At 40.3% G+C, this 26,192-nt stretch overlaps 1 protein-coding gene across 1 annotated transcript in view; it reads left to right on the top strand.

Moving 5' to 3' along the window:
* The first annotated feature begins 1,035 nt into the window (after positions 1-1,035).
* TUT7 (terminal uridylyl transferase 7) overlaps positions 1,036-26,192 on the top strand; it is a 35,331-nt gene continuing 10,174 nt past the window's right edge. The window contains exons 1-16 of the mRNA XM_054397227.1: positions 1,036-1,084; positions 3,009-3,439; positions 7,379-7,554; positions 8,112-8,228; positions 9,673-9,850; positions 10,318-10,406; positions 10,996-11,047; positions 13,287-13,356; positions 14,213-14,339; positions 14,977-15,096; positions 18,460-18,591; positions 19,294-19,474; positions 19,822-20,936; positions 21,048-21,198; positions 23,133-23,219; positions 24,217-24,317. Coding sequence (XP_054253202.1) covers positions 3,040-3,439; positions 7,379-7,554; positions 8,112-8,228; positions 9,673-9,850; positions 10,318-10,406; positions 10,996-11,047; positions 13,287-13,356; positions 14,213-14,339; positions 14,977-15,096; positions 18,460-18,591; positions 19,294-19,474; positions 19,822-20,936; positions 21,048-21,198; positions 23,133-23,219; positions 24,217-24,317 — 3,096 coding nt within the window. The 5' untranslated portion in view covers positions 1,036-1,084; positions 3,009-3,039. The remainder of the gene's footprint in view (positions 1,085-3,008; positions 3,440-7,378; positions 7,555-8,111; positions 8,229-9,672; positions 9,851-10,317; positions 10,407-10,995; positions 11,048-13,286; positions 13,357-14,212; positions 14,340-14,976; positions 15,097-18,459; positions 18,592-19,293; positions 19,475-19,821; positions 20,937-21,047; positions 21,199-23,132; positions 23,220-24,216; positions 24,318-26,192) is intronic.

Genomic DNA, 26,192 nt, shown 5'->3' with positions numbered 1-26,192 from the left:
TATTTTAAAAGTGTCATTTAAGCAAAGGTAAAAGTTACTTTCAAGTTAAGATGCAAAGCACACGGCTACAAAGCTATAATGTCTGTCTTTGAAACATACCATAAGAAAATTTTGGTGACTCTCTGATATTCACCCTCCCTCAAAATCCGTATACTTTCACTATTTTCAAAGGAAGACTGGATTGGAATTGAAAGATGAATTTTCATAACGTCAGTTTCATGAGTCGGGTTAAGAGCATCTCTTTGCCATAAATACAGATGCAAAACAGCAATAGGAAAAGACTGTCCTAATCTGGGCAGTCATTAGGTAATGAAGAGGGCATGAGGAAACAAGAGGAAGCTGTAAGAGGAAGAGGCTGAGCAAGGTGCAAGCAATAAAGACAAAATACACATCACTTAATTCAGTGGTAAGGTTAATTTAGCGATAAAGTTCTTCTTCTACCAGAAAATCAGGTATGTGTTCGTTTCCTCACCTGACCCGAGTTTTCTCGCTTAATGTAATTTGTGTTTCTGCTTCTCGTGACTAATTTGCTCTGAACATCAGCCAGTTCGACTGGAGTGGTTAGTGTGATGAGACAGGCAGACGGTATGAGGTTAGGCTTGGCACCCACAAGTGTGCCAGCTTCCTTAAGTCCCCAGTGGAGAAGCCAGCAACATTACATTAAGGGACTACCCCTGCTTCAGCCGCTCATACGTTATCGCTAGTGCCAGTCCGCTCATTTACCACTGCATTTCCAGGAAGAAGCCTTCCACGCCTACTCTTAGTCCTCCTCAGCAAGCCTGGTCGTAACAGGACACCTTCACCACCGGAGGCCTGCCTGGCGACCCACACTGCCGCTGGCAGGACACCAGAGGCGGCGGGACGCCAGAGTGCCTCTCTTTCTCCCCGCCCGCGGCCCAAGCCACCCACTCACCACAGCCTCACGTCTTTCATCAACGCCCCGCCCGGCCCTGCCCTGGTGGGCGGCGAGGGGCGGGGCTAGGCTGCCAGGAGACCTGCGCGAGGCGGCCGCGCGGAGGGACCGGTAGCGTTTCCGTCGTGGCACAATGGCAGGGCGGCGGTAGCAGGGGTCCGTAAGTGGCCGGTGAGTTCCCTTATCTAGGGGGGTGGTGGCTGGGTGAGGCCTTCCCTGGCAGCGAGCTGTGTCTCCTGGCGCCCCCAACCCCAGTTTCTTCTGGGCTGTGGCCAGCGCGCTCCTTCGCAGACTGTCCGGCTGAGGCGACGGTGTAGGGCCGAGCCGGGCTAGGGGGGCTCAACCGCCGCGACCCTCTACGGTTGCCCTGCGCCGCCAGCCTGGCCGTCCTCCCGCCTCCGCCAGGCGGTTCCTGGGGCCTTCTGTTGTTCGGGGGTTGGCAAGGAGACGGGAGGGGACTGGAGGCCTTGATCAGCAGGTGGGTCGGGAGGGCCGGGAGTTGCCGCGTGCGAGGAGAGCCCCGGCCCACAGAGCGTGTTTCCTGCGTGGTGGTGACGGAGGCCAGCGTCGTAGTACCACCGTCCTCGTCCCGGTGGCAGCGTAGCAGGCGCTGCAGGAAACCGTGTCGTTCCCCAGCTGCCTTGCTGCTCCCCCTCCGCCCAGTCGAGCACCTCGCGTCTTGGTTGAGAGCCAGAGACGAGTGTGAACTTTGACTCTCCGCTCCCTTCCAGTTGAGAGAGTGTGTCGTCATCCAGCCTGTCGGCTGGGTGTGGGTGGTGCTTCTGGGGATGACTCTTAAAACGTGCTGTTTCTAGGTCACTCTGAAATTCAGACGTGGTAGCAGTTTCTTTCCTAAAATAAGAAGCAAGTTCACTTTGTGCGTTTGAAACTTTTCTTTCAGCTCTTAGCTGGAATACTTGTATCTGCACAGTGGTATGTAACTGGCAGTGAATTCAGGTCTTTAGAAAAGGCATCCTACTTGTTCTGTCACTCACGTAAGAGCTGAAAAACCTCTTCTGCTTAAGAGGGTAATAAACACTAGAAGCCTCAAGTGCTTTAGAAAACAGATACTGAGATGGCTAAGGATGCCTTCAGGGCCTACAGAACTTAAAAAAAAAAAAAAGAAATTCAGGTATCCTTCTCACATAGTCACAGCAACAGAAAGGCGTATCTTGCTGATTTAAGTGCTTCTTGTAAATGCCCTGCAGCCTTCTCTGCATTCTTAGCATATGCCTGTCTTCTGAAATAGAAAAGCCTTTTTGTTTGATTGTATGTGGCTGTATTTAAATCATATAGTATTCATGGTTGATGTGACTGCTGCCAATTACCTCATTTTAGCCAGGCTCTTGCAGGTAGCTACACCTTTCACAATCCACATGAGTTTATGCAAACATTAGAGTTATCACTCACTGCAAGTGTTTTATAATAAGGATGTGGACATGACTGGGACAGGTGGGGTAGAAGAGGAGAGGTGGAAAGAGCAAATTTGGAGCCCAGATGTTTGAGAGAATACTAAAATCACGTGAATATGACTGCTTAATACAAAATAATGTGAGACCTCAGAACACTGGTCTAAGTGAAATGTAGAGTGCACTGGGAGTACAGTGTTGTGTCTCAACCATTGTGTTGTTTTGCATGACAGAATGCTACTCCTAAGTCTCTTTTTCCTCTGAGCATAATTTTCTATCTTTACAAGGTAAACAGTGTCTACTGTGGGGAAATGGCTTTGAGGCCATCACTGTTACTGCCTGCTACATATTCTGCATGCTATCCAGTCATTCTTTCAAAGCTTTCCTCTAGTGAACTGAGACTCTTTAAAGTAGATATCTAAACTTTATGTACAAAAAAACTGTAGGCTGTCTCTGCACTTTATGAACCATCTGTAGGTGTTAAGATATTTTAAGAGAAGAAATCTAGCTGAGTTTGAACTGCCTTTTGTTTGACTGTAGCTAAGTTTGGTGTCCACCAAGACTTGCTTGCCTTGGTGGTATTTCATATATGGGGCTTTAATTGTTGAGATTTTGGTAACAAATAATAACCAGTGTTTATTGCTTGATTAATTCTAAAATACAGCTTTTAACTTTTTAATTTCTAGGTGGAAATCACTAAATTGAACAGAAGTAGCCATGGGAGATGCTGCAAAGCCTTGCTTTGGCAAACCAAGTAAGGAACAGGAATTTTTACATGAAGAATTAACAGGAAGTCCCTCGCAGAAAGAATACCAAGTCATGGATGAATACGGAAGTGGCCATATCAATAAAACAGATACCAGCCTGCAAAACAAAAAGGGAACACCAAGTCATTATGGAAGCAGTCCCAGGCGAGGGTCATGTAGTGTTTTCAGTAGCCCAAATTCACTTACAAACACAACTTACAGTCAAGGGTCAAAGTTAAATGATACTCAAAGAAAGAAGTGGGCATCTGATGACAGCTGGAGTGGCACTTCTGACAGCTGGAGAGAACACAGATCTGTTGCCTGGATTCCTGGACATAGGACAAGAAAGGACTCCTTTCATGAAGTTGAAGGTACTAGAAACAGAAATGTAATACGACAACTTCAGGAAGAATTAGTGAGTGAAAATGTGTGAGATGTACAGAAAGGAGACTCCTATAATCAGCATGGTTGGTTATTTTTGCGTAGCTTATCCGGTAAACTAGCTCTCTGTGTGTGTTACTGAAAAGTAAAGTTTTAAGGTACACTGTGAAGGCAGAAAAAAAACTTTTGTTCTGTCATGTTGTAAGCTACTGACCGTACTATACTGCAGCACTTTAAAGGGGTTGTTACAGAACTTGTTTTATAACTTGTTTTGTCTTCGTAAATCAGTTTGAGTGGTAGGAGTAAATAGATTGCAGCATCTGTGTAGTGTCCCCATTTGTGGTTTTCCAGGTACAATTTGATTGAATCTGTCAAGACTGATAAGGGGTGTTTCAGCTGAGTTGATACAGGGTAAGACTTTGGAGCTATCAATGAGGTCTATAACAACATATATTAATGAAGATTGAAAGTGTGGTAACTTAATATTAGCAACACTAATACAGCAATAACAGCAAAACTAATTCTCCTTGCATATTGAACTTCTTCATGGGCAATTAGTACTAATAATGATGGTACAATCCCTAAACGGAAGCATAAGAAGGAACAGGCTAAAGGAGGACAAAGTGATCAATATTGGAAGATCTTCATTGCATGTGAAGGAGTTAACTAAAAGGAAGTTAAGCAGAAGAAAGCAGAAAGAGGAAGCTTTAAAGAACAGAATATAATTAGATAAAATAAGGAAGATGGAAGTAAGAGTAAATAGCACACTTAAGCTCAACCTCACATGAAGAGAGAGCAGAGTAGAACGATTTTGCAAGTTTGTCCTCAAATTTGCTGAGTCTAATGAACTTTTTTCTGTGAAACTTCAGGAATTCACTGAAGTAGATTTTTGGAACCACCGGCAAGCATACCTAAGAACTTATTCAGGAGAAGTGAGCTACTGGCATATAGTGAAATTTAAAAAATGGTATGCAATTTTAATCTTGGAAGTCTGTTCTGGAAGCAACAATGTAACCTACTATGTTATCTTTCAAATAGTTAAAGTTGAGCAGTAGTTAACTTGGATTGGTCAAGTAAAAAGTATGTCAAGTCCTCCTAATTGTTTAAAATAGTGATCAGTCCCTTGGGGACATAGGAGAAGCAGTTGGTAGATACTACTAGTACTTTGGATGCCCTTACATGATGGTTCTGTAAGTAAACTAGAGGAGAGTTCTCAAGGTGAAATTAATACAAGAGACTTGTAGAGCTGATGAGATAAGCAGACTCAGAAAATACCAAAGGGTTTGTCTAAATGGCAGAAAGCACTGAGCCAGCATCCGTAAGGATTCTATTATATTCAGTGTTTATTATGCTATACTCATGATGAATGAAGATAGCACAGTTATTAATTGTGTGCTTTCAAATTTGAATGTACTGTTGGACTGGTAGGAACTGAACATGGAAAAGGAGGAAGGTCAGTTTAAATAATGGCACAACTGGGGAAGTTGCCTACATATAGGATGCAATACAAAAGATGCGCAAGTGCTAGTGTTTAAGTAGGACTGTCAGCTGTACAACTAAAGGGAGAAGACGTTATAGTAAATTAGAAGATGATAATAAGTAGCCAGTGTTACAGTGTTGTGAGGCATGTAAACAGAATTGTAGCCTAGAATACTCCTTTTTCTTGAAGTCTTGGTGAATTCAAGTTGCCAGTGATCTGTCTGTTTTTAGCAACCCACTTGAATGGGTAAAATGGAAACAGTCCAAAGGAGCAAGAAGAATTCCAGGGCACATAGTACACAAACTGTAAATAATCCTCAATCTTGCTGCAAAAGGAATATGTAGGGAGGTACGATAAAAAGTCTTCACTTGTGTAGAAGCATATTAAAAAGCTGGTGTATAAATCTGGTTTGCATTTGTCCAGTAGATGGGACACAAAGCAGTGGGCCTAAAATTGAGCAAGAAAGGCTCAGATAAGGAATAAAAGAAAAGTCTCTAATGGTGAAGCTAGGGAAGAACTAGAGAAGTTGTCTGGACAGTTCATGAAGACCTTTAAGAACAGGTTAGGTGAACATTGCTCGGGGTTGGCAAAGTTCATTTCATCCTGCTGCAAAGCAAACTCTTGGCATAGCTCACTTCAAGGTCCCTTCAGAAGCTCTAATTCTATGTCAAGTAGCAAACAGTTACTAAAAATCTTTCTATTAGCATTTCCTTTTCCTCAAAATCTTTTATGCAGTTGTCCCTTTCCTTTCTGCCTTTTCACTGTAGCTTCTAAGGAAGTTTACCAAATCAGAGGGCAATGATTTTCCTGCAGAAGCTTTAACTTCCTTAAGTACTTCATATAGTGATTAACCTGTGATTAACTTGTAAGTACCAAGTATCAGAAGTATTTATTTACTTTCCAGTTTTTTAGAAGTTACTTAGTGGATACAGAAATAATTGGTAAGTAGGTAGTTCCCAAATGCTTTCGCTCAATTCAATACACATTCTTCTCCAAGTTCTGCCTACAGTGATTAGTAGAAACATAGTCAAACAACTATGGTAGATTTTAGGAGTTTGAGCAGGAGAGTCAGTGCGGAAAATCAAAGGAATCTGTAAAGTTCAGAGACTCAGACCTCTGTCCTCCTTGGACTTTCCTTTGGAGTTCTGTCTGTGCAATGTATTAAGGCTTAGTTCTGTTTATTCCTGCATAAACTTGTGCTGCTGCTGAATGAAATTATATTTCCATTCTTGTCCTCACCCTGTTCACAAGGCTAGCACAGCTTACTGAACTGAATGAGATGAAGCCAGGTTGTTTCCTTTTTGCCAAAATTCTGGTCACAGCAAATAAAGTTTGTAGATGTATTTGGCAGAGCATTTGTGGAGGGGTGGGGGTTAATTATGACAAATGAAAAAACCTCGTGCCTTTAGAGCATAAGGAAGTTGCAGACACTTTCTCAGAAGCAGGGAACTTCAGAAATTTCATGCATCTGGACATCCTATATAGCTTTTCAAATGAAAGGTAAGATGTGATCTGAAGTCCTGTGTAAAAACCTGGCCTGTGTATATTCACTCCTGAGGTGATTTTTATAGGTATTCTTTGAACCAATCACAATTCCTGCTTCAAAATTACAACAAAGTCTGCTTGAAAGTAGAAGTGGTATGTACATTAATTTGTTCCAGAATTTTTGCCGTGTACATAACAAGCCTTTTAAATCATGTTTATTCTGCCAGCTTATAGCGTTAAGCAATGTGTGCAAAAACTTAGGAAGGTCATTATTGATTTACATAGCTATAGGAGTTGTTACTTCTTTTTTCCCATTTACCTGTTTAATAATGTGAAGGCAATACTGATCAGTATGCTGATTTAATTGAAAGGCAAGTGACACTAACAGGCAGTTATTAATGGTGATAATAAGTCATTGTATGTCAGCTAAGCCACAGCAGTGCTGTATCATAGTGTTACCTATTAGAAATTGTTCAGACCGGCCTACACTCACTAATTCTGTGACATTTGTAGTCATGAGTGAGTTCACTTTCTACTTCATTACCTAAGCCTGACCAGGCATCCTGAAATCTTCTGATACATTCTACCTTAAGTTACATGTATACTTAGGTCTCAATTAGGCAGTGAAATCTGCAGTGTTTAGTTTTGGGTCTTTGCCAGTTTTAACAAAGCTGTCTAAATAAGGTGAGTGACCTCAGTGGGACAAGTTAATGAGTTTTAGTAGTTCAGAACAAAAGTACTATAAGTTATGACAAATAAATACTCTTGCTGTTAACAGACTTGCACAGAACAAGTTGTGAAACTGTGCAGGGTAGATGATTTGTGTTTTCTTTGACTCACACATAAGTAGAATGGTAATTAAAAAAACCCAACTAACTAAAAACCATCAAACAAAAACAAACCTAAAATGTTATATGTTACTTGAAAGTTATTTGACATATTTGCTCTCGTAACTCTTTATAAGAAACGAAGAACCTCAGGAAACCAAAAAGATTGCGAAGAACTAGAAGAGATGAGTATGATCAAGATGAAGTGGATAGTTCAGTCATAGATGAATCAGTGCTGTCAGCAAAAGAACTTCTGGGGTTGCATCAGGCTGAAGAACGATTGAAGCGAGACTGCATTTATAGACTGAAAAAGGTGCCACTGTCTTTACTTCTTTGCTTTTCTTTTTGTTATCTGTAAATATAGAGGATATACTTTGAGCACTTTCTCTGACTGTACATAGTAAGTCTAGAATTGATGTAATGTACAGAACAGATGCTCTTAATGAATTGTCAAGCCAAGGCAGGTTATTATCTGTTAGTTTACTGTTAAAAAAAAAATCTTGATTTGGCAGCAGTTTTAAGTGCAAAAAAGGGCTGCTCATTTAGTTCATGAATTAACATCACATAACTAGATGCTGGGGCAGTGGACCAGCAGTTTTACTGTAGGTTTGTTCAGTTAATGTGTTCTTCCAACAGCACAGGCTATTTTCTACTGTAAAAGGTGTTGGGCTTCACAGATAGACATGCTACTACTATTCTTCTCACATTGTATTTCATATGCAAACTTTTGGACTGTGAAGATGGAGTCAGGGAAGTTAAGTGGGTGTTTCTAAATTTCAGGGTTAGTCATTCAGCTTAGCAACAGCATTGACTGAAATGAAGGTAATATCTTTCTGTATTTCTGGCATTTTTTTAATATCTTTATTTTAGCAACCTCGAAGCTACCCATCAGCAAAATACACCTGCAAATTGTGTGATGTTTTGATTGAATCAGTGGCTTTTGCTCATAAGCATATTAAAGAGAAAAGGCACAAGAAAAGCCTAAAGGTGAGTTAAGGTCAAGTAAAAGTATGAAATGCAGATGTATGAAACTGTCTTCACCTACTAATGAAACTGCATTGCTTCCAAAATCATTCTACATTTATTTTTTACTGTGTTTGGATCCTCTTAAAAATATTACTTAGTGATAGTGTTAAAGTTAGGAATTGGACTTTGATTCTGCTTCAGCTTTGGAATTTAATTTTACTTTTTCATGCCTATTTTGCAAAAAGAGGTCCTCAATTAAAGTGTAACTCAGTAATATTTTGTTACTGGTCATTGAAGTATAAATAAAAAAGCTGTCCCAACTAACTCTTCTGTTTTGCTGTTCTATAATTCTTCTGGTAGACTAGTTATGTGATCAAGTCCAGAATATTGAGGAGTAGCTGCAAGCAAATATAGTTGGTATGGCAGAATTAGAGAGTATAATTGGTATGTCAGAATGAAGATTTCAATTCAGAAACATTGTGAAAAATTAAGAACTTGTGAAGTACTACAAACTTGTTTAAAGGAAATGGTTTGGTTCTGATTAAAAACATCAAAATATCCCTCAGCATAACCTCAATTTTACTTCCTATATTTTTCAGTTAAATGTCTTCTGTTCCTTTCTCTTTCTCAGCTTGAAGTGAACAAAAGTATTTTGTCTTCTGTAGGTTTTCTACCTACTCCTATTTAACTTGTACCCTTTCCCACCTGTAGTGGGTTGAAAATTCCCCCAACATTAAATTGGCAGACCAACTCAGTTGGAAGCATATGAGGCTATATTTACAAGCAAAACTACAATCTAAAATGAAATGCAATGAATATGTACAAAATATACAATATTTAAAGGTATTTATAATTGATAAACAGCACAAGACAGACCAGGGAAGCTAGTAACAGCTTCCCCCTCACTGCTCCCTACCCTCTTGTACACAATAGAGGAGAGAAAGAGTAGAGAGTTGTTTTGTTAGTACTTAGACAAAATAAAGCAATGCAGCCAAGGTCAGCAAAGAGCCAGCAGAAGTACCAGCCAGAGCAAGGAATCCAAAAAGAGAGTGAAAGTTAGTCTAAACCAACTTTGTTAGTAGTCTATCCAATGGGATTGTTTAGAAGTTATCATTATTTTCCTTTTTACACCCAATGGTGATTTATGTACATTCTACTGCTTTCTATTCAAGATCTGTGGAAAATTTTCTAGGCACAGCCTGAAACTACCTCACCCACCTTATAAGTGATAAAAGAATTTGTGACCTTTGTTAATGTTCCAAACCCTCTGCACATTGCTGAAGCCTCCTAAAACATTTAATTCTTTCTATCTGTCTCAGTTTCTCTCTTGATGTTCTTGCTCCTGATTACCCCTATTATCTGGAAAATCTGTGGTGATTTACTTGGGACGAATTGCAGGCATTCATTCTAGCACATTAAGCCATTCAAGAAAATCAGTAGAGCATCAGTCTTATTATCTTTAAAGGAAAAACAAGAAGAAGAGCTGCTGACTGCTCTGCCTCCTCCAATGTCATCTCAGATAGAAGCTATTGGTGTTGCTATAGAAAAAGTAGTGCAAGAGTTTGGCTTAAATAATGAAGACCTGGAAGAAAGGCTTAACATTAAAACACTGATGGAAAACTTGCTGCGTCAAAAAATGCCAGGTATTACTTGAAATTTGTTTTAATTGCTGGATATGTCAACTTTTAAACAAACTATAATAAAAGAAATGTCAGAAAAACCTCAAGAAAACCCCAAACTGCTTATAAAGGAAAAACTTAATTAAACCTTGGCTAGCTAAATTATAAAACTATCCATACTGTTCTACTGTTACTATTCTGTTCAACAATTGTAGTATGGCAATATAGCCCTGTATCAGAATTAACTTAAAATGTTACTCATGATCTGAACAGACCTATAAAGTGAAGAGTAACAGAACATGGAAGGGTGTTTACTAGCAACAGCATGGAAGGCTGGATTTAACTTACACTATGTCATGCTGTTAGAAGACCCTTCATCATTTTCTTGTGGTTATCAAAACTATATGTAGGTTTAAGATCTACTGACAATGACATAAATTACCTACAGACTTAGGCATAGAGTAAATGCAGTATGATTCTTTTTCTTGCAGAGTGTTCACTAAGATTGTATGGCTCATCATATAGCAGATTTGGTTTCAAAACTTCAGACATAAACATAGATATCCAGTTTCCTGCCAATGTAAGTAAGGACATTTTTTCTAACAATGTCTGAGTGGTCTGAATGTATGCACCTTTATGTATCTTACAGCTGAAATACAATTTAGAGTGTGGTAGTGGCACACTTTATGAAAATGTGTTGAGTAAAGCAGAACTATTACATTAAAAGGGTCTTAACATTCCTTGCTTCGTATACCAGTATCAGTCAGTGAGTCTAGTACAACTTCATGTTCCAACAGATCTTCGTTCTGAAAAATGGGAAACACTTAAAACATGTCTGCTTCTATCAGTCCTAGGAAACAGATCGTTATCTTCTCTTACAGCTGGATTGAACTGCACTTCCTTGATCTTGTTTCTGTACTGATATATATATATGCACATCAGAGTTTTTGATTGTGAGGTTATTTTTGAACCGCAAAACCCTCATGTCATTTATATATGAAGTAATTTAAAGTCTTGATTTGTTGTACTAATTGATTCTACCTATCTTTGTGCTTGAACATTGAGAAGAAATTAAAGACCGAACAGCTTTGTATTCCATACTTCCTGCATGGGAGTGGGAAATAACCTTTTGATAGCTATAGAAACAACTTTATTACTTTTTTTGGCAGATGACTCAACCAGATGTTCTCTTACTTGTTCAAGAAAGTCTCCAGAACAGTGGTAAGAAAAAAATTGCTGCCTTCTCAGTTAAATTATTCCTGCTTAGTATTGTTTAATTCCATCTTTGCTGAACAGGTAAACCACAAACTATTCTTTCAGAAAGATGAGATGAAGAATACTACAGGAAACAGTACACTGGAGAGCTAGCTTTGGTTTGGTATTCAGTATTATGACTCCAGAAGTCCTATTAATTCTGTTGAGAAATTCCTAGTGAGAGGTTTTCTTCTATATTGGAAGTAAAGATGTCATTAAACTTGAGGTAGACTCTGCTGCCTCTCTTTCCCCAGACTGCTTTATTAGCCATGTATATACAAAAAATATCCTGAGCTCTTCTAACATGCGAGGAGCAACTTGGTAACATATTTTCAGATTTGTGACCGTATCTGTAATTATGTGCATGTGCCTGTTAGGGCAATGAGGCCAGGTACAAATGACTGCATACAGACACTTAGGTTTTTCAGGTAATGAATACAATTTTGTTCACTAAAACAGGCAAGTAAACTTGTAAGTGCATTTTTAAAAGATCTTATTCAAACATATGCAGGCAAAACTGGGGTAAAAAATGGGAAAGAAACTCTTCTTAAAATGCAAATTGCAAAAAGTGGCTTTACTACTTTCCTGCCTTGCTTTATGCCCACAGTTGGGAAACCAGAACATATAGTTCCAAATATGTGTATTAAATATGCATATATAAATATGTATATATGCCCTAGTGAGGCTGCATTTGGGTCTGGGCCCCTCTGTTCAAGAAGGACGGGGAACTGCTTAAAAGAGTCCAGTGCAGAGCCACAAAAATGATTAAAGAAGTGGAACATCTTCCTTATGAGAAAGACTGAGAGAGCTGAATCTCTTTAGCTTGGAGCAGAGACTAAGGGGTGACCTCATTCGTGTTTGTAAATATTTAAAGGGTGAGTGCCAAGAGGATGGAGTCAAGCTTTTCTCGGTGATGCCCAATGACAGGACAAGGGACAATGGGTGGAATTTCAGGCATAGGAAGTTCCGTGGAAGCAGGAGGAAAAAATTTTTCACTGAGAGTGATGGAGCACTAGAACAGGCTGCACAAGTGGGTTGTGGAGTTTCTGTCTCTGGAGATACTAAAAAACCCACCTGGATGCATTCCTGTGTGGCCTGGTATAGGTGATCCTGCTTTGGCAGGGAGGTTGGACTGGATGATCTTTCAAGGTCCCTTCCAGCCTCTAACATTCTGTGATTTTGTGATATTCACTGTCCTGGATTTTGCTCACTGTCACCCCCACCCCAATTGTATATACGTCTTCTTGTCTGGTCAGATTACCATAATAGTCTTTGAGAATGGGGTTAGTGTTCAACCAGACTGGAGGAATGAAAAATCACGTCCCATAAGAAGTTAGGAACTCTAAAACGTTTTGAATGCGAGAAGTATTTACATTAACATCTTGTGCATGGCATTTTTCTGTGAGTCAGAAGATACAACAAGTGTTAGACATTTGAAGTAGCCTAGTGTCAAAAGCAAGATATTTTTCACAGAAGTCAAATATCCAAATGACTAGGTAACATCAAGAAAACCTTGTGATTCAGGAATTTTGACCCAGGCATTTAAAATTTTCTGCTCCCTGGCTCAGGGAAATAGTGGGACTTCAGAAAACAAGCTCAATTTGTATCAAAAAACTTCTTGGAGAAAGTACTGCAGTGGCATCTGTAAGTTTTTTGTGTTAAGATGAAAATAAAGCTGAATTATATTTGTAAACTTAAATAAAGAATAAGAGGGAAAAAAATAAAATTTTAAGCATAGCAAGAAGACACAACCTCAGGTCAGTAAGCCTTTCTTATACTTGCATAGAGCATTTCTAAATTACCAGGGAAAACAAACTTTATCTTCTTTCTACAACTGACATAACACTGTTTTTACATCTTTCACACAAACATTGTTTTACTAGGTGTCATCGGTCTGTCTGTATGTCCGGCTTGCTGAAGCTATAATACACCTTCTTAATTACAGCTAATGTGTATATGAATTTTGAAAAATTCCTTTTTTTATGTTCCTAACAGGGCTTGTCATAGACCGTACTCGTCCCATATGAAAAGCTTGCTTTAAAGGACTGACAGGATTAATATCAAATGTACTGAGTTATTTGTCTCAAGATTAGTCATTTCATTAATAAGTATGGGTTCCTGCTATACTCCTCTAGTAGTATCCAGTTTAACATAGTTTTTTTTTGTCAACATAACGCTTAATGTGCCTTGTTTTTCTTCTGCCTAGAATCTTTTACGGAAGTTGATGCAGATTTCCATGCTAGAATACCAGTGGTCATGTGCCGAGAAAAGCAAAGGTCTTGGTTGTCACTTTGTGTTCTAATAGTATTTAGCAATGTAGATTGTATGTATCGCCTTCTGAAAAATGACGTTTCTGTACTAAATTATTACAGTTCCATGGATCTTGAAACTCAAACTAACACTCATGGGCAAGTCATTCCTAGCCTAGAATAAGAGGGTAAGGGTTGTTCTGTCCTCAGCTGTGTATTTCCCAATTCCTTCAACCATTATGGTTTCCAGCATGTACCCTTACCCTTTCATTTGGGATAACTGCTTAAGCAGAAACTTTCCTTCTGTATAGGTAATGTAGATGCCATATTAAATTGTGGAGTTTTGTAAGTGCAAGATCATCTTGCTTAGCTTCACTAGTACTTTGAGAACAAGTGAAAGACATTTTTTTTTGCCCATTTAATGGATATCAATTAAGATTCATGAAACATTTTATAAACAGCTACCGAAACAGAAATATTGCCACTTATTTGCTGCTGTATTGATCTTTCACTGTTTGAAAATATTTCTTGTCCTGTGGAAAAGTGTCTTCTTCTGATCAGTGTGTTATGGGAAGATTTTTTTTTTTGATTCATGAAATAAATTAGTACTTTAACTTGTAACAGTGAACTAATTTGATAAGAAACAAAAATTTAATTTGATTTGCATTTAAAAACATATTCACAGAAAATTATAATGCATGTATTATCAACCTAACCATAAATCAAATTGGTTTTGTATGCCTCTTGCAATATAGATAGTCTTTCAAGAGGCCATTTAATATTTCCTTACAGCCTCCTGCCTCACTATTTTGTGAGATGTTATCTCACTTATAGCTGTTCTTACAAAACCTCCAAAATCTTTCACTTTTTTCTTGTGTTTTAGTGGCCTTATTTGTAAAGTGAGTGCAGGGAATGAGAATGCTTGTCTGACAACAAACCATCTGGCAACACTTGGAAAACTGGAACCTACTGTTGTACATTTAGTGATTGCCTTCAGATACTGGGCAAAGGTAAGAATCATTTGATTTCCTCCATCTGTGAATAAATACTGAATTAATATTAATATTTTGCTAGTTAGACTGAAAAAGGGCATTTATTAAATAGTAAATTTTTTCAAATATAGGTTGTGTGTTCCAAAGTTCCAAAATGTGATTTCAAGCTTCAGCCAGTGGCATGCAGACTGCAAGTATCCTGCTTTGTCACTACCAAACAAGTCAAAGGAATGTATATGAAATGGAATAACTAGCTGAAAAAAATGAAAGGAAAAGGCCACTTGTTTTCATATGTAGATTAAAACTTTCTTGTGAATTAAAGTAACTTCTCATGCCTGCAGTTAAAATAGGATTTAAGAAAAAGACTGAAGAAGTTTTGACCTGTACTATATGTACATAAAATGAGTCACCGTTTTTGCAAACGTGCTGTATGTTGTTTTGCCAGTCTGCATGTTATGGCTCTTACACTGAAAATATGGTAATAACATGACTCCAGTAAATTGCAGGCCTTGAGAGCAAAGTCCATCTCATAAGAGCTCAAAGATGTCTGAATTTCTGTCAATGTTTGTTGTGACAAACTTCTGAAGAGTAATTAAAAGAATATTTTTCATGGTATCACTTGAAATGTTAATGCCTGCCCTATTTATTTTTACAGTTGTGCTGTGTTGATCATCCTGAAGAGGGAGGTTTATCACCTGATGTGTTCGCTTTAATGGTTATTTTCTTTCTACAACAGAGGAAACGGCCTATCCTGCCTGTCTATTTGGGATCATGGGTATGTGTATAAATACACTGAATAGTACAAATGAGAGAATCAGTCAGTCATGATGGTGTGTAACATGTCAGTTTCTTGCTATTCGGTGCAAGCTATAAGCCAGTCATTTCTGTAGGAATTCAGAAAGAATGAGAATTCATCCAGACTACTCCTAACCTTTGTATGCTTTGTATGTATGTAAGGATGCAATTCACAATTGTGGTCATTGAATTAAATGCTCTGTTGCCCCTTTTGTGAGTAAGGAGAGCTGGCCATTGAATAATGCACTTCATAATAATCTGTTTGCTGTTCTTGAGAACTTTGAATTCAAATAGCTATGTCCCAAAACAACGTCTTGGATTTTTACATCTAATTCTTTAAAATGTTGAGGAGTACACTGGTGTGATACAAGCCCAAGGGACCATATGAGGGATTTAGAGCGTATATTTCTTGGGTTTTGAATCTGAAGTGTGTCTTAATGCCACAAGTTGTATTATGGACACTGTTGTGATTTTAAGCCCAGCCATGGTTTTAAGCCCAGTGGCAGTTTGGCACCATGTGGTTTTCTTCCATTGCTGTAACCCTGCAGGGCATTTGCCATTGTCAAGTTGGTATATAGATGGAGCTCTGGCCACCTTTCCCACTCAGCAGTACCTGAAGCCAATTGGATGGCCTTCACATCTGCAAACTGGTCCAATTCACCTTTTTCCTCAGTAGGTTTGGTGACTTTGTGTAGGACTCCATCAGTCTTCCACCTTCAGTTTTCCAACAGTGCAACAGGGCCCATCAGTGAACAGGACATTTCACTTCTTGTTATCTGTCAGTTTGTTATATGGTGGGGCCTCCTCAGCATCTCCTCTGACGCTATCCCCTAAATCTTTGCCATCTGGCCAGGTTGTGGTCTCTTGAAAGATTTTTGGGTGGCTAGGGCTCCCCATTCATGCCCACTGTATTATTAGTGCAACTGACTTACTTCAGGTGCATGCTGTGTAGCGAAAACCTTCCCTTTGAACATCCTTCCCATCACTGGCAGTTGGAGTGTCCGAAGGAGCTGTGCTTCAGTACCAGCCACATCCAAGTCAACTCAAACTGCTTCATAGACTGCCATTATCTTTCTCAGTTGGAGTGCAGTTGGTCTCCAATCCTTTGTATCCCTGACTCCAAAATCCTAGGGTCTTAGGTCTCACTGGGTGCACTTTGCCAGAGGCTCCAGGTGGGACCACTCTTTCTGGCTGTGGTGTAGAACACGTTTTTAACATCTTGTTCTGCCTAGGCTGGACAAAGGGTTCCTGCATGCACAGTGTGCTGTTTGATTTGTTCAAAGGCCTTTTGCTGCTCAGGGCCCCATTGGAAATCCTTCTGCGGCACTTAGTAGAGGGCTCACAATCAGGCTGTAGTTTGGGACTTGCATCACCCAGTAAGCTACAACACTCAAGCCTGGCTCTCATTATTGGTGGATGGAGACATAGCTGCTATGAAAAGATGCATTGCTAGCAGATCAAGAGAGAGGATTCTGCCACTTTGCTCTGCTCTGGTGAGACCTCGCCTAGAATGCTGTGTACAGGTCTGGAGCCCTCAATATAGGAAGGATATAGACCTGATGGAGTGGGTCCAGAGGAGGGCCATGAAAATGATCAAGGGGTTTGAGCACCTCTGCTATGCAGACAGGCTGAGGGAGGTGGGGGTGTTCAGCCTGGAGAAGAGAAGGCTCCAGAGAGACCTAATAGCAGCCTTTCCGTACCTGGAGGGGGCCTACAAGAAGGATGGGGAGAGTCTGTTTAACAAAGGCCTGCAGTAACAGGATGAGGGGCAATGGCTTTAAGTTGGAGAAGAGCAGATTTAGATTGGATGTTAGGAACAAGACCTTTACTATGAGGGTAGTGGAACACTGGAACAGGTTGCCCAGGGAGGTTGAGGCCCCTTCCCTGGAGATATTCAGGGTGAGGCTCAACAAGGCCCAGGCAGCCTGATCTAGTTGGGGATGTCCCTGCTGCCTGCAGGGGGGTTGGACTAGATGACCTTTGGAGATCCCTTCCAGCCTGGAGCATTCTATGATTCTTGCTAGTCTTGGAATCTGGCAATGTCCACCTTGCCACTTTATCCCTAGAAACTTGATCCCCTGGGCAGGTCCCTTGACCTTACTTTGATGGCAAAACTGGCCTTCGGAAGCATTTGCACTATGTTCTTCCCTTTCTCAAAATTTTGTCTGTGTTTCCACCCCAGGACAATTGATCCAGGTGTACCGGATGCCACTCCAAGTGAAAGCAAACTGTGGCCTGTATTCAGGTGCTATAGGAAGAGAAGAATGCTTTAGCGATGTCAGTTGTGGTATACCACTTAGCTCACCTTCGACTCCAGTTGGTATTGAAGCTCTAGCATGTAGAGTATGACAGCACTCATCACTGGTAACTTTATTCAGGCCACAGCAGTGTACTGTGAGTCTCCATTCTCCATTAGAATTTCACACTGCCCAGATCGGGCCTTTGAAGGGTCAGAGGGTTTTGCTGATCACCCCTTGGCTCTCCAACAGGTGAATAACTTTATGGATGGAAATCAGTGAGTCTTGGTTGGTGTGATGTTTCCAGCAGTGCACTATTGTGATAGCAATTTACAACTCCTGTTCATTAACCCTCATCAACTCCAGCACAGAAGCATCCTCCAAGAGATCAGACAAGATGGTCAAACGTTTATTTCCCTCCATCTTCAAAGCAGCTATATCAAAGGCCCACCTATACCCTTTTCGGTCTGTGAAATACCCTCTTCCTGAAGTAGTCTATGCCAAGGTTGCATGAGACCTCTGGGCCAGTCAAAATGGGGTGTTTATGCCACTCATTCCCCATAGGCTCACTTCATCTTCCAGGACACTCAGCTTTTGGGAAAATTAATTCTGTCCTAGCCAAACGCAAGAGACACCAATCCAGAATCCAATTTCCCATGACATCATTCATGAGTTATATTCATGGTATTATTTTTTTTTCCTTATAGTCACCTGTTATAGTTTGTGCACATGTTCCAGTTTCTGTAACATTACATGAGTCCTCCAATTAACAATTTCCTGCAGTACATGACTGACTCATTCACCAACCCTCTGCACTGAACGAGAGAAACATCCTGCAGCATGTGGCCATGCAATTGAAAAATATGTATTTGTTTAACATTCAAAGACAAAATTCTTTTACCTATGGATACCCTTCCAAAAGCACTGAACTCTTGGGAGCAATTTGTAGAGAAATATAATAGGGAAAACAATGAAGGAGACTGGGGCATGTTCTAGGTCTTGAGCAGCTGTTTTTGAACTTCATTCTCTATTATTTTCTTATTACCATGGAGTAGGATAAGATTTCAAGTCCACGTGATGCTTAGCTCTGTTTCTCTTTCCTTTAGATTGCAGGATTCTCATTAGACAAATTAACTAATTTTCATCTGAAAGAAGTTGAGAATGATGCTGTGGTTTGGGAGCATAACCCCAGTGATGATAGTAATTTGCCAGAAGAAACTTTCCCTAGAAGAGGCAAGGTCTGAACTGTTTAATTTACTTCTGTCACTGCTGTTCTGGAAACATCTTTTGCTTTTGTTTTTTGTTTACATTTCTAAACCATAAGCAGAGCTAAGAAATTGCATGACTGCCTGGTAATGACTTACTGTACTTGCCTCTGTCCTAAGCACCTATCAGCAAAATAGGTGCTATTTCAAATTCTTAATTTGTTCAGAGTTGTTAAGAGGGTTTTAATCTCTCAAGGGAGAATATAGTTTGTTAGAGTTGAAGCACTTTTGTCACAGAATTAGATTAAGCATATGAAAAGTACTTTCTCTGGCTTTGAACTAATCTTTCAAATTATTTTATAACAACTCTGAGAGAAAACAATATCAATATACGATAGCATGTTATAACAGCTAACAATACATCTTAGACTTTGTTAAAAAATACTCTGTATAATCTATTCTGTCCAATTAGATTAGATGTGATATTTTCTTGGAAATCTGTAAATTACAGCATAAACACTTATGTAAGCAATTATTAATCATCAATGCTATTCCTTACCATTGCTACAGTCTTCAAGTTTTATAATCTACGTTTATGCTGTCTCTTCCTTTTTTTATTACACTTTTTATTGCAATTGTAGCAGGATAGAAGCAACTATAAATTTGGCCATGAGAATTTGTAATAGCTAATATGTGTGTTAGAAATTATTTAAACTTTTCTTTTGTACTTGACAGGTTCCCTTAATGTTTGATTCAGGACAGCAGTGTTCAGCACCTGCTGGTCAGCTCTGGGTGGAACTGCTTCGCTTCTATGCCTTGGAGTTCAATATGGCTGATCTGGTTATTAGCATACGGCTCAAAGAAGCAGTGCCTCGTGAATCAAAGGACTGGCCTAAAAGGCGCATTGCTGTGGAAGGTACGTATATAGATCAATTGACCACGAAGAACTGATACCGTAATTTTCTAGGGTATTGGCTATTGCCATTATGTGTTATAATTTAGAATTTTTTAATACTGAACTCTGATTCTCAATAATAGAATATGTTTTTTTAAAAAAAATCAATTAATGTTTCAATGTTATACAATTTAATTAGGTGAACTTAAAAACTGTCATCGGCACACTTCATAGATGTTACCATCCTACACAGTGTTTCAGAGTAACTAGCAATCATATATTCAGATTTTGTAAAGATGCAAGTGCATTATCTTTTTTTCTAAAAGCATTAACTCCTGCGCTGCTGGCTTACTTCTTTTTTCTGATAGACCCATACTCAGTCAAAAGGAATGTGGCAAGAACTCTGAACAGCCAGCTGATGTATGAGTATATTCTTCACTGCCTGAGAGCAACTTACAAATATTTTGCCTTGCCTCACAAAAAAAGTGAAAACCTGAGCAAAAACTCCTCTCCAAATGACAATGACAAGAAATCAGAAATGCTCAATCACAGAAAAGCTATAAAGCATGAAAATCCTGAGTTGCAAAACTTGGATGGTAGAACAAACACAGTAGTGGAAGACTGTGTAATGGAGACTACAGTTGTGCCCCCGACATATAGAATTGATCCATCAAAACTCTGTGATGACTCAGAAAGCTTCACACAAGAAGAACTGGCTGATGATACAAGTCATTTGGGAATTGCCCATGAGGATTCAGACCGTATAATTGAGGAAATTATTTCTGGAGATAATGAGGATTTTAAACCAAGTTGTGAAGAGGCAGAGAGTGGAAATGAAGATGATGAAGAGGAGGAGCATGAACAATATAAAAGAAGCTGGAGTATCTTGACTACTGAGCAAAGAATAGATGAAGACAGCGATAGTGGAGATATCCCTGTTACAGTGAATGAGAATGATGTAGACACATACAGTACTTCAGACCTAGAAGGCTTTCAAAATACTGCACTTACAGAGAGTGATGAGTTTGTTTTAGAGTGCAGTGGTATAATGGATGACAAGATCGACGTTGATGAGGTGAGCAGTGAAGAATTGGAAGAATCCCCCAAAATGTTCATGTGTTCAGCACAGAGACAAATATTCCAAATTATTAATTCAGATTATGAGGAGGAAGAGGACGAAGAACGAAGTCTTCGAAACCAGAGCGAGTGTGGTCTTATAACAACCAGTGATGAACTAGGTAACACATACACTGGATCTGAAGATGACGATGCACTATCAGAGGAAGAACATGATTTTTCTATCCCAAATAAATATGAGAACAAACATTTCAAAGAAAATGTGGGTGGACCTCTGAGGATCAATTTGTATCAAGAGGATCATACTGAGAAGAGAAGCCTTTTTGAAGCAAACACAGCAACAGAAGAGCGTTTACAATGTGAACTTTTTTATGAGTTCAGTAAACCAGCTTTTACAAAGGGCAAGGTAAGCAAACTATCAGAATGTAAACATATTGATTATGTTCTGTTATCAGTTATATGAAATTCGTTGAAGTGTAACAATTTTTTAAACCAATCTTACCTTCTGTTCATGCAGTCTCCTACAGTTGTGTGTAGCTTGTGCAAACGCGAAGGTCATTTAAAGAGGGATTGTCCAGAAGACTTCAAGAAAATCAAACTTGATCCACTACCAGTGCTGACACACAAATTTTCAGTTATTCTAGATCAAGTTTGTGTCCAATGTTACCGTAAGTTGTTTTTTTTTTTTTCTTTGAATGTTATTGTGTGGTAGAAGAATTGTAAAAAGCAATGAAATAGCCACAGGCCATTGATGTTATAGAGGGACCAGTTTATTTGCTACACTACATCAGATTCAAAATATAGAATCATAGGGTGCGTTGGAAGGGACCTTTAAGGATCATCTAGTCCATCCTCACTACAATAAGCAGGAGCATCCCAATCAGATCAAGTTGCTCAGAACCCCACCAAACCTGACCTTGAATATCTCCAGGAATGGGGCCACCACTGCCTCCCTAGGGAACTTGTTCCATTGTTCCACCCTCATAGTAAAGAATTTCTTCCTAATGTCAAATTTAAATCAAAATTTTCTAGATGAGATCCATTGCTCCTTTTCCTATTGCTACAAACCTTTTGTAAATAGTCCTCCCCAGCTTTCTTGCAGGTCCCCTTCACGTACTGGAAGTCTGAACAAATCCAGTGAACCTGTCTTCGTAGGAGAGGTGCTCTGCAATCTGATCGTTTTGTAGCCATTCTCTGGACCTCCATCAGGTCCATGTCCTTCTTGTGTTGAGAGCCTCAGAGCTGGACACAGAAATCTCACCAGAGCAGAGTGGCAGAATCAACTCTTTTAATCTGCTGGCCACAGTTCTTCTGATGCAGGCCAGGATATGATTCATCTTCTGGGCTCCAAGTGTGCATTGTTGGCTCATGTCCAACTTTTTGTTCACCAGAAACCCCAAGTCGTCTTCTTCAGGGCTGCTGTCTCTCACATCATCCCCCAGCCTGTATTGGTAACAAGGATTGTTTTGTCCCAAGTGCAGGATCTTGGACTTTGCCTTATTGAAACTCATGAGGTTTGCCTGGGTCAAGTTCTCCGGCTTTTCAAGGTTCCTCTGGGTGGCATCATGTCCCGCTAGTGTATCAACCACACCACATAGCTTGGTGTCACTCCTAACTTGCTGAAGGTGCACTCAATCTCACTGTCTACATCATTGATGAAGATATGAAACCACACTGGTCCCAGTACAGACCCCTGAGGGACACCATTTTTTGCCCATCTCTATCTGGAGATTGAGCTATTGAGGCCACTACCCTTTGAATGCGACCATCCAGCCAAATCCTTACCTGCTGAACAGTCCACCCATCAAATCCATTATATCTCTCCAATTTGGCGAGTAGGATGTCGTGGGGGACCATGTCAAACGCCTTGACAGTAGTCCAGAGATGACATCCGTTGCCCTTCCCTTGTCCACTGATGCAGTCACTCTGTTTTAGAAAGCTAGTAGATTAGTCAGGCAGATGGCCCTTAGTAAAGCCATTCTTTGAATCACCTCCCTGTCCTCCATGTGGTTTATCAGATTACCTAGGAGGATTTGTTCCATGGTCTTCCCAGACTATGATTTGTAAGTGCTGTAATAGGACTACTGAGCAATTTTTATCTAGAGAAATGCAAAATGTTTAGGCTTATTTTTTACACACTGGTTGTCTGATTGCTCGTTTAGTAATCTTAATATTTCTAAGAGTTTAATTTTGGGTGGGTGTTTTGGTCGATGGTTTTACATTTCTTTCTACTTTAAATTATGTTACTGTACCTAAACTTGTGGCTAGTAAACAATCTTCAGTGTTCTAGAAAAGATGGAGTCAAAATACTGCTTTGTAACACTTCTCCACTTTTGTTCTTTTCAGAGTGACCCAACTTTCCTTCTTTCTCGCCATTTCTGAACAGACAAATGCATTATTTGTCTAAATTAATATTTTTATTTGAACAGGTATTTCTCTTCTACTTCATCCTTGCTTTCTTTCCTTCACGTGTGAATCTTCTCTTGCTTTATCTGTCTCTCCTCTCTCACTGTAAACCCCTCTGATTCATCTGAATCTTTGCTGTTGGCTTTTTCTAAGAAATCAGTCTGGCTAAATTGTCGTCTTTTTTTTCTTTTTTAAGATGATTTTGCTCCAAATATTGTAGAGGATCAGGCTCGGGAAGACGTAAGACAAAATTTGGAAAACTTAATTAGACAGGATTTCCCAGGTAATTAGGGAGTTCTAGCTTTTTATTTATACTTTGTGTTAATACTTGAGTGTTTTTCAAGAAAACTTATCTTTAGTTTTGAGTATTTAACCTGTATTGTTGTTCAGCACAGCTATACTTCATTCCATTAATTTCTCTCAAGTCTTTTAAGGTTTTGGTTTAAGACTTTTTCGACTTAGTCACGTGCACGACATATGCATTTGACTTAGTCATATGCACCTAGAGAGGAATAATGGCAAGCTAAGGAGAAAGCAATCAAAGAAAGTAGTGGAGCAGTTTTATCATTGTTGTGTTAGTCTTATTCATCAGCCAGGCTGCTCCTTGTTGTATCTGATCTTGCAAACAACAAGATTTTTTTGTAGCCCTTCCTACTGAACTTACTGGTTTTGGAGTATGTTAAAATGCAGGAACTAGCTATTTGAATTTTTTTCTTGATTCTGGAGTTGTTACCTGTAAACCTTGACTTCAAAGTCTTTTAAAATCAGCAAAAGCTTTTTGGTAGGTTTTTTGTTTGTTTGTTTGTTTTGGTGTGGGTTTTTTTGTTTTATTTTGATGTTTGGGTTTTTTTGTGTGTGTTTGGGGTTTTTTTTTGGGGGGGGGGCGGTTGTGGGGTTTTTTTTGTGTGTGGGTGATTTGGTTTGGGTTTTTTTGTGTGTGTTTTTTTGCTGGAGCCCAATATGGAAACAGATATGTCCCATAATCAGAAAAATCTCTTGTGGAGAGCAATGTTATGTTTTTTTTATCATACTTCAGCTTGCTGATGATTTAATTATTAGAAACCTAACTTGTTTCTGGATCTGTCAGACTGCTCAGCTGAACCAATAAAAGCATAGATTCTTCCCTCATCAATAAAACTCATAAGAAATTAGTTTTGATGTACCGTAGGAAAATAGTAATATATTCACGCCTGTATGAAAAGACATGCAGAAGTTTGAAGCTATACATTATTTGAGATTCTGTGATAATATGAGGTTAAGACCCGTTGTGTCCTTTACAGGAACCAAGCTGGAATTGTTTGGCTCCTCAAAAAATGGCTTTGGCTTCAAACAAAGTGACGTTGATATCTGTATGACAATGGATGGGCTAGAAACTGCTGAGGTAATTTGAAAAAATCCAAATTCAAAATGTCCTGGTTACATTGTGTATATAGTATAATAGATTAATTATGTTATAAAAGTCTTTCAGATTAGAAGAAAATACTACTAGGTGCCACAAAGGCAGGTTACTCAAACTGGCCACTTCTGTGAAAGACAATAAAAAACATTTTTATAAATATATTAATGCCAAAAAGAGGGGCAAGAAGAACCTCCACTCTTTATTGGACTTGGAGGGGGAATACTGTAACTAAAGATGAGGAAAAGGCTGAGGTACTAAATACCTTTTTTGCCTCCATTTTCAACAGCAAGGCAGGAGGACTTCAGGATAACTGACCTCCTGAACTGGTAGATGGGGTCAGAGAGCAGTATAATCCCCCTGAATTCCAGGAGGAAGTAGTTAGGGGCTTGCTGAGCCACTTGGATACTCAAAAGTCCATGGGACCAGATGGGATCCATCCTAGGGTGCTGAGAGAGCTGGCAGAGGAGCTGGCCAAGCCTCTCTCCATCATTTTCCACCAGTCCTGGCTCACCGGACTGGTGATGACTGGAATGATGACTGGAAACTGGCCAGTGTGATGCCCATCCACAAGAAGGGCCAGATGGAGGAACCTGGAAACTACAGACCTGTGAGCCTGACCTCAGTGCCAGGCAAGATTATGGAGCAAATCATCATGGGGGCAATCACAGCGCACCTGCAAGACGGCCAAGGGATCAGGCCCAGCCAACATGGATTTAGGAAGGGCAGGTCCTGCCTCACCAACCTGATCTCCTATGACCAGGTGACCCGCCTGGTGGACGTAGGAAAGGCTGTTGATGTAGTCTACCTGGACTTCAGCAAGGCCTTTGACACTGTCCCCCACAGCAAACTCCTGGCCAAGCTGTCAGCCTGTGGCTTGGACAGCAGCACTCTGCACTGGGTTAGGAACTGGCTGGAGGGCCGAGCCCAGAGAGTGGTGGTGAATGGTGCCACATCCAGCTGGCAGCCTGTCACTAGTGGTGTCCCCCAGGGATCAGTGTTGGGCCCAGTTCTGTTCAATATCTTTATTGATGATCTGGATGAGGGGATTGAGTCCACCATTAGTAAGCTTACAGATGACACCAAGCTGGGAGCAGGTGTTGATCTGTTAGAAGGTAGAAGGGCTCTGCAGAGGGACCTTGACAGACTGGACAGATGGGCAGAGTCCAGCATGATGGCATTCAACAAGTCCCAGTGCTGGGTGCTGCACTTTGGCTACAACAACCCCAAGCAGTGCTACAGGCTGGGGTTGGAGTGGCTGGAGAGCAGCCGGGTGGAAAGGGACCTGGAGGTACTGGTTGACAGCTGGCTGAACATGAGCCAGCAGTGTACCCAGGTGACTAAGAAGGCCAATGGCATCCTGGCCTGTATCAGAAGTACTGTGGCCAGCAGGAGGAGCAGGGAAGTCATTCTGTCCCTGTACTCAGCTCTGGTTAGGCCACACCTTGAGTACTGTGTCCAGTTCTGGGCTCCTCAATTTAAGAAGGATGTTGAGACACTTTAACTTGTCCAGAGAAGGGCAACAAGGCTGGGGAGAGGTCTTGAGCAGAAGCGCTGTGAGGAGAGGCTGAGGGAGCTGGGGTTGTTTAGCCTGGAGACCTTATTGCTCCCTACAACTACCTGAAATGAGGGTGTAGACAGGTGGGGGTTGGTCTCTTTTTCCAGGCAACCAGCACCAGAACAAGAGGACACAGTCTCAAGCTGTGCCAGCAGAAGTTTAGGCTCAAGGTGAGGAGAAAGTTCTTCACAGAAAGAGTGATCGCCCATTGGAATGTGCTGCCCAGGGAGGTGGTGGAGTCACCGTCCCTGGAGGTGTTCAAAAAAGGATTGGACGTGGCACTTGCAGCCATGGCTTAATTA

This window comes from Indicator indicator, chromosome Z (assembly GCF_027791375.1).
Source record: "Indicator indicator isolate 239-I01 chromosome Z, UM_Iind_1.1, whole genome shotgun sequence".
Lineage (NCBI taxonomy): Eukaryota > Metazoa > Chordata > Aves > Piciformes > Indicatoridae > Indicator > Indicator indicator.
This window is presented reverse-complemented; position numbering and strand designations above follow the sequence as displayed.